Genomic DNA, 15,036 nt, shown 5'->3' on the forward strand with positions numbered 1-15,036 from the left:
TACACTCTGAGGCAATGTCAAGTGAACTAAATCAAGAGGTAACGTCTTTGGTTACTCCCATAAACTTGGTTTCCTGAGATGAGGGAATAAGACATTGCAGAAACTGCAGTGACACCTAGCTCAGAATCTTGCAATATGCCATTATATCGTCAGTTCATGCCAGCATAAGGAATACTATAAAAACATACTTTCCTTTGCTGAAATGTATATTATGTATACTGTGCATAGTATGTAAATTTATGCACAGTATGTTAATGTATCAACAATACAATCTGTTTTGTGATTTTCTCTTTGATGAATGAACCAGATGTACAGTAATCTCAGACATTTTGACCCATTATTTAAAAAGTAATATAAAAATAACTTTTTATTTTCAATATGATAAATTGTCAGTTTAATCTTAGAAATAAAAAACAGTTATTGAAGTTTTTTTTTAATAAAACATAGGGGTGCTCCGATCACGATCGGCCGATCGTTAATGAGCATCTCATCAGTAAAGCCGGTTCTCTAATCAGCGGTTAATTCCATCAGGTGCGCGATTTCACATAGAGCAGCTGTTACTACACAGAGCCGTTAACTGAGAAGATGCGCCAAAAATGCTGAAAATGAAGTCGATTTGCGCATCTTCTCAGTTAACAACGGCTCTGTGTAGTAACAGCTGCTCTATGTGAAATCGCGCACCTGATGGAATTAACCGCTGATTAGAGAACCGGCTTTACTGATGAGATGCGCATTAACGATCGGCCGATCGTGATCGGAGCACCCCTAATAAAACAATGCACTGTAAAATACTACTGTTAGACACAGTTTTTGTGGAGTAATCTCTACGGTTTATTTTGAGAAATAGTCTTAATTAAAATGTCTATATATGAAGACTTAGGGTTGTGATATGTATTGATTGTGGATCAAGCACTCAATGCTGTTTGCACTCTGCACATTTGTGTGTGTGTGTGTCTATTTGGGAGTGCAGCAAGGGGCTAAGACGACTTCTGAACCTCCTATTGTACCTCCGATGTCTGAAGAAGAAGATGAGGAAGAGGAGGATGAAGAGGAAGAAGATGAGGATGATGATGAGGTTCCACCCATTATTGCCCCACGACCTGAGCACACCAAATCTGTTAGTACAGCATGACATATATTTTTAAGATATTAGATACATAATGTGTTATAAAAAAAAAAAGTCAAATATGAATAGATGTTGCATCATATTACTAAGATATTTCTCAGGAGAAAAATCTGAGAAGTGAGACACTTAAAGGGATAGTTCACCTAAAAATGAAAATTACCCCATGACTTGACCCTCAAGCCATCCAAGGTGTATATGACTTTATTCTTTCAAACGAATATGATCTTTATCTTCTGCTAACTGTTTTACATGTGTACATGAGAGTGTGTTCCAGCGGATGATGTGGGAAGTAGGCATAGCAAAAGCCCCAGCGAGAAGTGAAGAACGTGGAAGTGCAGAGGAGAGAGCAAAGCAAAACATAGGGAACATGTTAGAAGTACAATACAAGGATTTGTAAAGAAAAATGTCAGAGGATTTTGGAGAAAACTTTACTTCCTTTTCCCTTGTAAACAGAACTTGGTTATCGTGAGACTAGCATATTTTTATTGGTTTATTGTATTGTGATTTTTTTTCGGTTTCTGATATGTTCGGTTTCAGTGAGTGGAGCATACATGAATATTCATGAGTTTCTTGGACATGCTTGTGGAACTGAGAATTTTAGTTAACACTGTATCTCATCAGGTTTACAGGAATATTTTAAAAAGGTACTGGAATATATAAAACATAAGTAAATGTGCACTGCAAACTAATAAAAACATTATAAAATGCTATAATATGATGAACAAATGTAGTTCAGGCATAAGTTTCCACAACACTGGAAATATGTTTACCATTTTTTAAACATTCATTAAACCTTCTGATATATAAGGGGCGTTAAAAAAAAATCAGTTCCATACATATGGCGTTATTTCCCTGTCAAATGTCGAGAGCGCATAATTGTAGCGCGAAAGTACATTAATATGATGTGCGAGCGTGAATCTCTCTGTTCGCGCGCGGAATATAAAGTGCGCGAGCGCGAATCTCTCTGCTCGCGTGCGGAATATAATGTGCGCGAGCGCGACTCTCTCTGCTCGCGCGCGGAATATAATGTGCGGAGCGCGAAGCTCTCTGTTCGCGCGCTGGAACTCGGCGCACCCTCTCAGATACACGTTACCCTTGTAAGAATTTTATCTGGGCTCGCTCAGGTTTCTCAGTACTCTTCTATTTCTTTCCTCTTTGCTCTTGGCATAAACGCTGTTAAAACGGCAACAACCAATCAGAAATAGGCTTCAATGACTGACTGAAAACGTGACATAGTAAATGGAATCTTATTGGTTGATATTGAACCGCACATGGAACATTAACATTTACATTTAGACGCTTTTATCCAAAGCGACTTACAAATGAGGACAGTGGCAGCAATCAAAAACAACAAAAAGGGCAATGAAATATAAGTGCTATAACAAGTCTCAGTTAGGTTAGCACAGTACACGAAGCATGGGCTTTTAAATAATATAATAAAGAATAGAGCAAGCTTTGTTCGAGGTCTTTACACACACACACACACACACACACACACACACACACACACACACACACACACACACACACACACACACATATATATATATATATATATATATATATATACATGCATACACACACACACACACACACACACACACATATATATACATATATATATATATATATATATATATATATATATATATATATACAGTACATACACATATACATGCACATACATACATACATACACAATTGCATAATAAATAAATGAAAAGAGAATAGAATACAAAAATATTAGAAAAGTAGTTTGATTTTTTCTTTTTTTAAGAATAGAATTAGAATAGTGAGTGTTCACTTGGAGAATGTAAGCTTCTAGAGGGCACATAAGTCTGAAGAAACAAATTTAGCCAGTGCTAGTTTTGTAGGCAAACATCAATGCCTTGAATTTTATGCAAATTGATAAACAGAGGTGTTACGTGCATAGAACTGGCTGGAAGACCTGCCAAGAGGGCATTGCAATAGTCCAGCCTGGACAGAACAAGAGCTTGAACAAGGAGTTGTGCAGCATGTTCTGAAAGAAAGGGGTTGATCTTCTTGATGTTGAATAAAGCAAATTTGCAGGATCAGTTTTATGCGGTCTGAGAAAGTCAGCTGATCATCGATCATAACATGGAATAAATTCACTGATGTTCAATCAAGACAAGCCGAGATGGATCCACCGAATTGACGATCTCAGGTAACCAGTTTTATTATTTATTTTTTTTATGTTAAATGTCAAATGTATCGTCTTGATTGAACTTCAGTGAACTTATTCGTGTTCCATGTGCGGTTCCGGCGCGAGCAGAGAGATTCGCGCTCCGTACATTATATTTCGCGCGCGAGCAGGGAGATTCGCGCTCCGCACATTATATTCCGCGCGCGAGCAGAGAGATTCACGCTTGCGCATCATATTAATGTACTTTCGCGCTACAATTATGCGCTTTCGACATTTGACGGAAATAACGCCATACACACATGTTAGGGAAATTTTTAGGTGAACTATCCCTTTAAAGTCTCTATTTCAACTTGTTGTCTATAAGAAACCATTAACAAATGTATAATTTCTCGTATTTCCCTTTCTTTTTCTATTTACTATGCATATCTTTGCTTTTACTCTATAACTGTATCTTTCTGTAGATCTTCACTCGCTCCGTTATTGAGCCAGCTGCACCTCCTGCTTCTGTTAAAGAGGACAGGACCCATCCAGATTCTCAAGTACAGCCAGAGAACATGTCCAGTACACTATACGGTCACACTGACCGACAGAGGAAAAAATCCAAGATGACAGATGAGGAAATACTGGAAAAACTCAGTATGTAGGCGAGAGTGTTGCTTTTAGCTGTAATGATGGCAGAATATTATTTAACTGTTATGATATACTATAGCAACATTTGGTTCAAGGGCTCCAGTAATCTTAGCCTTTAAAAGTTTATATATCAACATAAATATTAGTAATAAGAATATTTAAATAAACTGATACTTGATGTAGGAAATGATGTAGGAAATGATGTAGGAATATGTTTATTCAAGAGGATTGTAATAAATTTTGTGATTATTCTTTTTCACTTCCATTAGTATAGTTTGGGATTGGTTCCAAAATCTGATGAAATTATTTACTTTTCTTTCCATTTGACTCTACACATGTGATCCAGAACATCAGCAGCACTCAACACTAAAACAGACTTTATAGTTCTTATAACAGACAGAGTTTACTGTTCTTACTCTGCCTGCGATACTCATCAATCATCCCTTTTTGGTAGTTAACTTTAGAAAAAGCTTTGTGTGTATGTTTTTGTTTCTGTGTGCATATGTATATTCTTAAAGGGTTCTCCTTTCATCCAGGAAGCATTGTTAGTGTTGGCGATCCTAAGAAGAAATACACACGTTTTGAGAAAATAGGACAAGGGTAAGTTTTTCTACAATCATCATCTATGCAACACCCAACAATTCAAGAATAAAGAAAAAAATGTCAAAGCAGCAAATTAAAATTTAATTCAAACATGGTTACTGGCCAAAGAGAGGGAGAGAGAAGTTTAATGTATTTTGAGTTTACCTGTTGATATCCAGTATTTGCTCAAAATTATTTATTTTATTTTATTTTATTGTTTACTTGAACCGTAAAGGTGATGTTTTCAAGAATATTCATCCTGCTCTTTTAAATTATTTTAGATAATAACCAGTGACTGTCAAGCTCCAAAATTGACCAAAAAAGACAAAATTATCAGTACAGAGCCCATATTTTTTAATGAACTTTAATATACCTTTTTAGGGCCCAAGCACTGATGGTGCGAGGACACTCTTGTATCTGATCCGTCTATTCTTCTTCTTCTTCTTCTTCTTCTTCTTCTTCTTCTCCCAAATGAATAGCATTTTTGAGGGCTTAAACATGCTCAAAAAGTCATTAAACTTTGCACACACGTCAAACCTGGTGAAAATTTACGTCTGACATAGGATTCAGAAGAGGGTGTGGCAAAATGGCTCGACAGCGCCACCTATACTAAAAAAATCAACAGCCTTCCAGCTATGTTTCACGTACATGCATGAAAATTGGCACACACATGTAACAAACCAATACCTACAAAAAAAGACTTCTGGAGCAAAATTCTAAACACAACAGGAAGTCGGTTATTTTTAATATTATGAGCAAATTTTGTGTAATTTTTGTAATGCGTTGTATTTTAACGAACTCCTCCTAGAGATTTATTCAGATCAACACCAAATTTGGTATGCCTAATCTTAAGGCCTTTGCGATGTTAAATTGCGATGTTTAAAAGCCTGGCGAATTTTTATGATTCTCCATGAAAAAGGAAGTTGCTATAACTCAGGCATACAATGTCTAATCTGCCCCAAACTTCACAAGTTTGATAAGACTCCGAACCTGAACAGATTGACAAGGCCATATTCAGTTATAGTCATAGCGCCACCTATTGGCAACAGGAATTGACATTTTATGCTGTGACGAACTACTCCTAGAAATTTTATGACATCAATGTTTTTTTTTTTGTGGTCAATGTGGTCGCGATATTCAGTTGTGAAGATCTTGAGTTTTCATTAAAAGGCGTGTCCATAGTGTCATGACGAAGTTCGATGTCTCGCCATGGGAATAAAAGATGTTATAACTCAGGCATAAGATGTCCGATCTTCCCCAAATTACACATGTGTGTTAAGAGTCTTGGCCTGAACAGATCTGAAGGCCAATATTCCATTGGGTGTGGCAAAATGGCTCGATAGCACCACCTATACACATTCAACGGATGTGTCACGTACATGTACAAAAATCGGTACACACATGAAACACACCAATACCTACGAAAGAGTCTCTTGGTATGAAATCTGAATCCCAACAGGAAGTTGGTTATTTAGAATTTTCTCTGCAAAATTTGTGTTGTTTTTGCCATTTTCAGGGGTTGAACTTTAATGAATTCCTCCTAGAGATTTATTCAGATCAACACCAAACTTGGTCAGGTTATTATAAAGGCCTTTGCGATGTAAAATTGCGAAGATCTTGAGGTTTCGTTAAAGGGCGTGTCCATGGCGGCCTGACAAATTTCGGTGTTTCGCCATGAAAAAGGAGGTTGCTGTAACTCAGACACAAAATGTCCAATCTGCCACAAACTTCACATGTTAGATAAGACTTCTGTCCTTAACAGATCTACATGCCCATATTCACTTATAGTCATAGCGCCACCTGCTGGCAACAGGAAGTGACATATTTTATGCTGCAACAAACTACTCCTAGAAATTTTTTTGACATTAATGTATTTTTTGTGGTCAGTCTAATCTAAAGGCCTGTGCAAAGTTAAATTGTGGAGATCTTGAGTTTTTGTTAAAGAGCGTGTCCATGGCGCCATGACAAAGTTTGATGTCTCGCCACAGCAAGAGATGTTGTTGTAACTCAGGCATAAAATGTTCAATCTTCCCCAAACTTCACGTGTTCAATAAGAGTCCTGGCCTGAACACATCTGAAGGCCAATATTCCATTATAATGATAGCACCACCTGCTGGCAACAGGAAGATTGGCACATATATGGAATATACTTTGATATATTCCACTTATATTTATGACTTTAAATGCATATTTCTCACCGTTTACCTTTTTACTAAAGCCCGTTCATCGCTAGCCTGGTAATACCAGACTCTGCTACTTCACTTTGCTTCGTAGACAGAGTCTGGAATGGCATAATAGAGAAGTGTTTTCTCTCTCGCTAGGGGGCGCTTGTCTGAAGTTTAAAATCATTGGTTACCCGTAAGCCAATCAGATACGTTTAGTTATGACGTATGTTATGCCCCTGTACAGCCGCATCGAAGCACAGACATCATGCATCGGACTCAAATCTATGATTGAACTTCCACTGTAAACCTGTTGTAAACACATGATGATGCGAGCGAAATACTGGAGTGAACATGGCTGTAAACGACTTTTGCAGTTTGAAAAAGAGTTGAATGTTCTCCATAACAGAGTGAATTGCATCCCGTGTCTCGTTTCCCATTTCCACGGTCGTTTCGGTTTTCGATTTCTCTAACCTACAATGTTAAACTCGGCGCTTAGCATCTACGTCACGGCTCTCAGCCCGCCCTCTGTTCGTTGATTGGCCCGGCTGTTTCCAGACCGGTGGCAAACAGAAAGCTCTGACGCTGTATCAGACTGAGTACAGAAGCGAAATTAAATTGAGCGGAAGTAGGAAGTCTGACGTAGTCAGGCTAGTTCATCGCTGCTTGCAGCTTTAATTTATTGTTATTTTCTCAATTATTGCATTGTAAAATCATTAAAGGGTCATGAACTAAGTAATCAAAATTAACTTGATCTTTTGACATATAAGAGGTCATTGTACTGTAAAAACATTCTGTAAGTTTCAGAACTCAAAACATTCTTGTTAGTCAAAAAACAGCTTACTGTATTTTCCGGACTATAAGTCACACTTTTTTTCATAGTTTGGCTAGTGCTAAGACTTATAGTCAGGTGCGACTTATTTATCTAAATTAATTTGACATGAACCAAGAGAAATTAACCAAAATAAAACATTACCATCTAGAACCAAGAACCAAGAGAAAACATTACTGTCTATAGCTGCGAGAGGGCGCTCTATGTTTTCAGTCATAGACTACAGGATCTGTATATACTGCTCAGTGCTCCTGTAGTCTATTACTCAAAACATAGAGCGCCCTCTCGCAGCTATAGACAGTAATGTTTTCTCTTGGTTCTTGGTTCTAAATAAATGCGACTTATAGTCCAGTGCGACTTATATATGTTTTTTTTCCTCATCATGACATATTTTTGGACTGATGCAACTTATACTCAGGTGCGACTTATAGTCCGAAAAATACGGTATATTGAAGCCAGATATACCTGCCAAAACTACAGGTTGTGGAATGTGCCACTTTATAACATAATAGTGTGACTAAAAACCACCTCAGTAAAAGATGATCACCACCTGCTTCTTTATCACTGCCTCTTTGGCCACGCCCACAGATTAGTGCAAGTACGGTAAAATAACATGAGAGGCAAGCACAGGTCTATGTAGAAACCAAATGATAAAGATGGTTCTGTAAACAACAAGATACTTTGCAGTGCCAAGCTGTGGGGGGAAAAAACACCTTCTGATCCCAACACTGGGAATTAACTTCATTTTTAAGAAGTGTCCTGTCTGCGTCCTGCCATGTGGTTTGTGATTGTAGCTACATGTAGCTTAGCTTTGTTATCACTCTCTGTTGTCTAAAGTGATAAAATATAAATTTAATTCCCACCATATATCCGATATTATCTATCAAACTATTCTGACTGTTCTCTTTACATTTTAAATCTTGAGTGCAGCACATATACAGCGAGTTAGCATTCGTTAGCCAGTTAGTTCCATTCATATTTTTATTTGCGTTTCTATTTGTCTATTACCGTTCTCTTTTATCTCTTGACCCATTTCTTTTCTGTCTTGCACATTTTTCACAAGTGACTGTGAGGTCCCCACTCAGTGACGCATGCACTGAGAAACCTGAACAAAGTGCTCTAGTTTTTGATGATTATCTTGTACTCCACGTGAAATCAGGAGCCAGAATGCCTGACATCTTGGCAAATTTAAAAGTGGTGGCTAATGCTAGATTTGAAAATTCAATAAGATTGTAATTCATGTCGGCACTTTTGATGTTCGACTTTACCAGTCGGAGATCACTAAAAATAACATTAAAGAGGTGTGTGAACTTGCAAGCATGATGTCAGACACCGTAATATGCTCTGGTCCCCTGCTTACCATGTTGATGAAATAAACAGCAGACTGTCACCACTCAATGTCTGGATGTCTAAGTAGAGCCCACAGAATAACATGGGTTTTATAGACAATAGGACATTTTTTGGGGGGCGACCTGACCTATTGAAAAGAGATAACCTTCATCTCTCCCGAGGTGGTGCCGCTCTTCTGTCTAGAAATATGGCACATAGTTGAGTGGCTCATAGTCTTAGAGTTTAAACTTGACCAACTGGGGCCCAGGTCAGACTGGTTAAACCGACTGTCTGCTAGCTGCCTCAAACCACAGAAATCAGCTAATTCTCAGGACATAGAAATTCTTTCATCTAGATTTCACACTATAGAGCCTGTGTCTGTTCCATGAACTACAAAAAAAAAAAAAAAAAAAAACTTTTCCAAGCCAATTTAAGAGTAACAATTTAACAAATAAAAATATCAATTTAACAAATAAAAAACAGATGTAATACAGATAAACAAATGAAATAACTTGGCTTATTGAATATCAGGTCCCTTTCTGCAAAATAACTTTTTTGTAAATAATATGATTGATGGTCATAGATTTCTGTTTGACAGAAACCCAGCTAAAACAAGACGATTACATTATTTTAAATGAGTCTACTGCCAGAGATTACTTATACAAACGTGAGCCATTTCCAAGAGTTAAATGGGGAGGTGTTGCTACAATTTATAACAATATTTGCAGAGGACGGGCTTCAGGTATAACTTGTTTGAAGTAATGTTGTTTCATATAAGATTATCCAGAGAAACAATTGTTATTAATAAACCCCTGTGATGTTTGTACTGGCTACTGTATACAGGCCACCAGGGCACAATACAGAATTTAACAATGGATTTGATGATTTTCTATCTAAGCCAGTGCTGGATGCAGATGAAGTTTTAATTGCTGGTGATTTAAATATCCATGTTGATAATGAAAAAATCAGCATCCATAGTTATTTGGAATTCTATTAGGGTTAGACAACGTGTCAGGACCTACTCATTGTGGAAATCCTACTCTAGATTTAATACAGTCACATGGAAGTAATGTTGATGGTGTTGAAATAATACAGCCAAGCAATGATATCTCAGATCATTATCTAGTCTTTTACAAACTTTATATAGCTAAAAACATTCTGCAAATTCTGATCCTTGTTACAAGTATGGTAGAACCAACACTTCTACCACAAAAAGGCTGTTTTGTAAGTAATCTTCCTGATTTTTCTCAATTCCTCAGCTTATCTAATAGCTCAGAACAACTTGATGATGAAACAGAAACTATAGACTAATAAATGAAAAGAAAATAGAATACAAAAAGATTAGAAAGGTAGTTAGATTTGTTTTTTAAGAATAAAATTAGAATAATGAGTGTTAAAGTTAGAGGGTCAAATAAAGATGGAAGAGATGGGTTTTAAGCCAATTCTTGAAGATGGCTAAGGACTCAGCTGCTCGGATTGAGTTGGGGAGGTCATTCCACCAGGAGGAAACATTTAAATTAAAAGTCTGTAAAAGTGACTTTGTGCTTCTTTGGGATGGCACAATCAAGCGACGTTTACTTGCAGAACGCAAGCTTCTAGAGGGCACATAAGTCAGTTGTATATCATATTCATTATATTCATTCATTACATACAGACTAATTTTTCTGGGTTTTTTTTTCTGTTTTTTTTTTTTTCCCCAAATGTTTATTTCTTAAAATGTTGATGATTATAACTGAAAACTAAGGAAAATATCTCTGAAAATTAGAATATTGTGAAAAGGTTCAGTATTGAAGACACCTGGTGCTACACTCTAATCAGCTAATTAAATCAAAAACACCTGCAAAGGCCTTTAAATGGTCTCTCAGTCTAGTTGGGTAGGCTACACAATCATGGAGAAGACTGCTGACTTGACAGTTGTCCAAAAGACAACCATTGACACCTTGGACAAGGAGGGCAAGACACAAAAGGTCATTGCAAAAGAGGCTGGCTGTTCACAGAGGGGATATTCACAAAGAGTGGACTGCAGCTGGAATCAGTGCTTTGCAAGACATGGGTTTCAGCTGTCGCATTCCTTGTGTCAAGCCACTCTTGAACAATAGACAGCGTCAGAGGCATCTAAAGACAAAATGGACTGGATTACTGCTGAGTGGTCCAAAGTTATGTACTTTGATGAAAGTAAATTTTGCATTTCCTTTGGAAATCAGGGTCCCAGAGTCTGGAGGAAGAGAGGAGAGGCACAAAATCCATGTTACTTGAGGTCCAGTATAAAGTTTCCACAGTCAGTGATAGTTTGGGCTGCCATGTCATCTGCTGGTGTTGGTCCACTGTGTTTTCTGAGGTCCAAGGTCAACGCAGCCATATACCAAGACGTTTTAGAGCACTTCATGCTTCCTGCTGCTGACCAACTTTATGTAGATGCAGATTTCATTTTCCAACAGGACTTGGCACCTGCACACAGTGCCAAAGCTACCAGTACCTGGTTTAAGGACCATGGTACCCCTGTTCTTAATTGACCAGAAAACTTGCCTGACCTTAACCCCACAGAAAATCTATGGGGTATAGTGAAGAGGAAGAAGCGATATGCCAGACCCAACAATGCAGAAGAGCTGAAGGCCACTATCAGAGCAACCTGGGCTCTCACAACACCTGAGCAGTGCCACAGACTGATCGACTCCATGCCATGCCGCATTGCTGCAGTAATTCAGGCAAAAGGAGCCCAAACTAAGTATTGAGTGCTGTACATGCTCATACTGTTCATGTTCATACTTTCAGTTGGCCAAGATTTTAAAAAAATAATTTATTTGTATTGGTATTAAGTAATATTCACATTTTCTGAGATGCTGAATTTGATATTTTCCTTAGTTGTCAGTTATAATCATCAACATTTAAAGAAAGAAAAAACATTTGAGATTCATCAGTCTCTGTGTAATGAATTGATATAATATACAAGTTTAACTTATTGAATGGAATTAGTGAAATTAACTTTTTGATGATATTCTAATTATATGACCAGCACCTGTATGTAAATTACAACCTATGCTCTCAATGTTAAATGCAAAAATGTTAATTAATGCGTTCATGACCTCAAAGTTACATTATTGTAATGCCTTATTGGGTGGTTGTTCTGCATTGCTTAAACAAACTCCAGCTTGTTCAAAATCCAGCTGCTAGAATTCTCACCTCAGTATTTGAACGAGTTCTTATTGCATTATAGTCCTCCACCTCTGCTGTGTTCTATAAACTCTGTCAATTTGATAATACCCAGAATTTCAACTGCAGGTGGCAGATTGTTTTCCTATTTAGCGTCAAAACTCTGGAATAACCTACCCCACACTGTTCGGGAGGCAGACACACTCTGACAGTTTAAATCTAGATTAAAGAACCATCTCTTTAACATGGCTTACATTATGTCATAACACATTTCTAATATTCAAATACATTAAATTATTTTTAGGCTGCATTGACTAGGACAACCAGAGATGGGAATACGATATGTACTTGCTTCATCCTTAGAAAAATGGCATCTGATACTTTCTTTTAGTCTGATACTTTCTTATTCCGAGGTCACGGTAGTCAACAGATCCAGTCTGTATCCAGATCAGATGGTCATTGCAGTCACCCGGATCCAGTCAGTATCCAGCCCCGATCGTGGATCAGCACCTAGAGATGACCTTGACAGCCCTGAATGTCAGCAGAGACCAGGATAGCTAGATGAGCCTAAGAAACAGATCCCCAGTGCTTGTCTCCTAGACGGCCACCGGGAAAAGACCACAGGAACCAGATGAGTCCTCTGCACAATGTGACTTTGCTTCAGACTGGAATTGAACTGCTGGTTTCGTCTGGCCAGAGGAGAACAGGCTCCCCATCTGAGCCTGGTTTCTCCCAAGGTTTTTTCTCTATTCTGCAACAGATGGAGTTTTGGTTCCTTGCCTCTCTCACATCTGGCTTGCTTAGTTGGGGACACTTAATATCCATTGATATCCAGTGACTTCATTGCAAAGATACTATTTCAACTGAACTGAGCTGGATGATGACATCACTGAATTCAATGATTAACTGCTTTTAACTGAAAATTTAGTGTTTACTATTTTCATTTTGCATTATTAACACACTATTTTCCTTTTAATACTGTAAAGTGCTTTGACACAGTCTGTATTGTTAAAAGCACTATATAAATAAAAGTGACTTGGCTTGACTTGAAGTTTAAGATTGCTTCAGTAAGAACTTGGTCTATGTTCACTTGTTTTAGCTGTGGATTCGTTTACAAACAAGCCACAATTTGACTCAGGATTTTCAGAAAGTAAAACTAAAATATGATGCTCTGCAGATTAGCCTATATTAGATTCAGCTGCAATGTCGCAATGGAGGGAGGAATAAAGGACAGAAAATATAATATTACTTCTAAATTAAGATGACATTATAAGTGGACCACAGAGAAAAAAAAAAAAAAAAAAAAAATATATATATATATATATATATATATATATATATATATATAAAAAATGTAATTCATGGCCCCTTTAAGGAAATTAAATAATGTGTTTTGTCTTTATTACCTTTGTGCTGCTACATAAATGATTTCTGACCTGTGCATATTCTTGTCAGTTTCCTGGCAGTCCCTGTATCCTAAGCAGAAAATAATGCTCCAGGTTCAATTCAGTGGTGTTTTCATATTGATTTAACCTAAATGCACCTGATTCAGTTGTACCCCTTTTCTATTAACCATTCACCTTGATAATAATAGAAAAGTAAGAGGGTCTGTGTTCAGAGACTGACATGACCAATTAATACTTTCCAAAGGTGATACACAGCTTAATTTATCAGGCATTATAGTAGATCCTTTTATCTTATACATATGTAACAATTACTCCTATACGTATGTATAAGTATAAGAAAAAATAGGTCACCCTTTATATTAGGTGGCTTTAACTACTATGTAATTTAACATTGTATACTATTTACTTATTAATAGTGTACATGTGCATTATAAGCAACATTTGTAGCTACACTGTTAACTGTTAACTTATCCCTAACCGTAACCCAAATCTTTACTTCTAGTCCTTGACCATACTTGACAAACTTGTTCCCTCAAATGTGGGAATTTCCCAGAAAAAATAAAGTTACACCTTGAATCTATAGTCATTTATGTATTTAATGTTAAGTAGTTAAAGCCACCTAATATAAAGGGTGATGGTTTTATGTATGTTTTATGTTCTGTGGCTGCATGCTTACAAATTGTTTGTGGGTGCTTAGCCATCAGCACCCATTTTTTATTTATTTTTTGACTGATTTATTGCCTTGTTAAATTTAAATGGTATTGTGATGCGACAAATACATTTGTAAAAACACAAATGTTTTCTTTCAGACAATATCATTTTGTTAAAGCTAATTTATAAAAATGTTCTTTAAAGTAGTTTTAGAAAATTTTGCTCGTTGCACCACAGGGCATGTCAAATATTCATATACACATGTACATATGAGGTGGTCTGAGAGCATTAAAAAATTATAATTGCTAAATTAAATTCAGAAAAATTATATAATGCAGTGCTTCACCTATTGGTAATTTATTAATGTATGTGTCACTACAATTTAAACTACAATTTACAAGTTTTCTCCTGCTTCTTTGCTTTGTTTTAGGGCATCTGGGACAGTATACACAGCTATAGACATTGCCACAGGACAAGAGGTTAACCAGAATGTTTCAGTTTTATGAGTGCATCCATATTTGCAATATTGGCCTCCTTCCCTTTGCTGACCACTTTTCCTTTTACGTTGTTCAGGTGGCAATCAAACAGATGAATCTGCAGCAGCAGCCAAAGAAAGAGCTCATTATAAATGAGATCCTTGTGATGAGGGAAAACAAAAATCCCAATATAGTCAACTACTTGGATAGGTACAATATTCAGTCTTAATATGTATTAAATGATTAAATGTAATGTATACCAGTGTGTGTGTGTGTGTGTGTGTGTTTGAATATGAGTATTTGGACTTATTCAGGAACATAACAAATTTTAATGTATAATAAATGTGATATTAAAAGCATTTTCATACAGAATGTTAATACTCAATTTAATGGTGGAAAGAAAATTAACTAACAATTATATAAATCTATATTTGGAGGCAAAAGTCAGTAAATACAAAACATTAATCATTAAAATGCCAAACTAAATTAGATTTTTTTTTGTGTGTGTGTGTGTGTGTGTGTGTTAGC

At 36.8% G+C, this 15,036-nt stretch overlaps 1 protein-coding gene across 3 annotated transcripts in view; it reads left to right on the forward strand.

Annotated features, from left to right (window-relative positions):
* Positions 1-15,036, forward strand: part of LOC127988382 (serine/threonine-protein kinase PAK 3) — a 286,343-nt gene that overhangs the window by 176,235 nt on the left and 95,072 nt on the right. For all 3 annotated transcript variants that reach the window (XM_052591128.1, XM_052591145.1, XM_052591137.1), the window contains 5 exons: positions 971-1,117; positions 3,752-3,926; positions 4,457-4,520; positions 14,463-14,511; positions 14,606-14,718. In XM_052591128.1, the coding sequence (XP_052447088.1) occupies positions 971-1,117; positions 3,752-3,926; positions 4,457-4,520; positions 14,463-14,511; positions 14,606-14,718 (548 nt within the window). The remainder of the gene's footprint in view (positions 1-970; positions 1,118-3,751; positions 3,927-4,456; positions 4,521-14,462; positions 14,512-14,605; positions 14,719-15,036) is intronic.

Source organism: Carassius gibelio, chromosome A5 (genome assembly GCF_023724105.1).
Source record: "Carassius gibelio isolate Cgi1373 ecotype wild population from Czech Republic chromosome A5, carGib1.2-hapl.c, whole genome shotgun sequence".
NCBI classification, from domain to species: Eukaryota; Metazoa; Chordata; class Actinopteri; order Cypriniformes; family Cyprinidae; genus Carassius; species Carassius gibelio.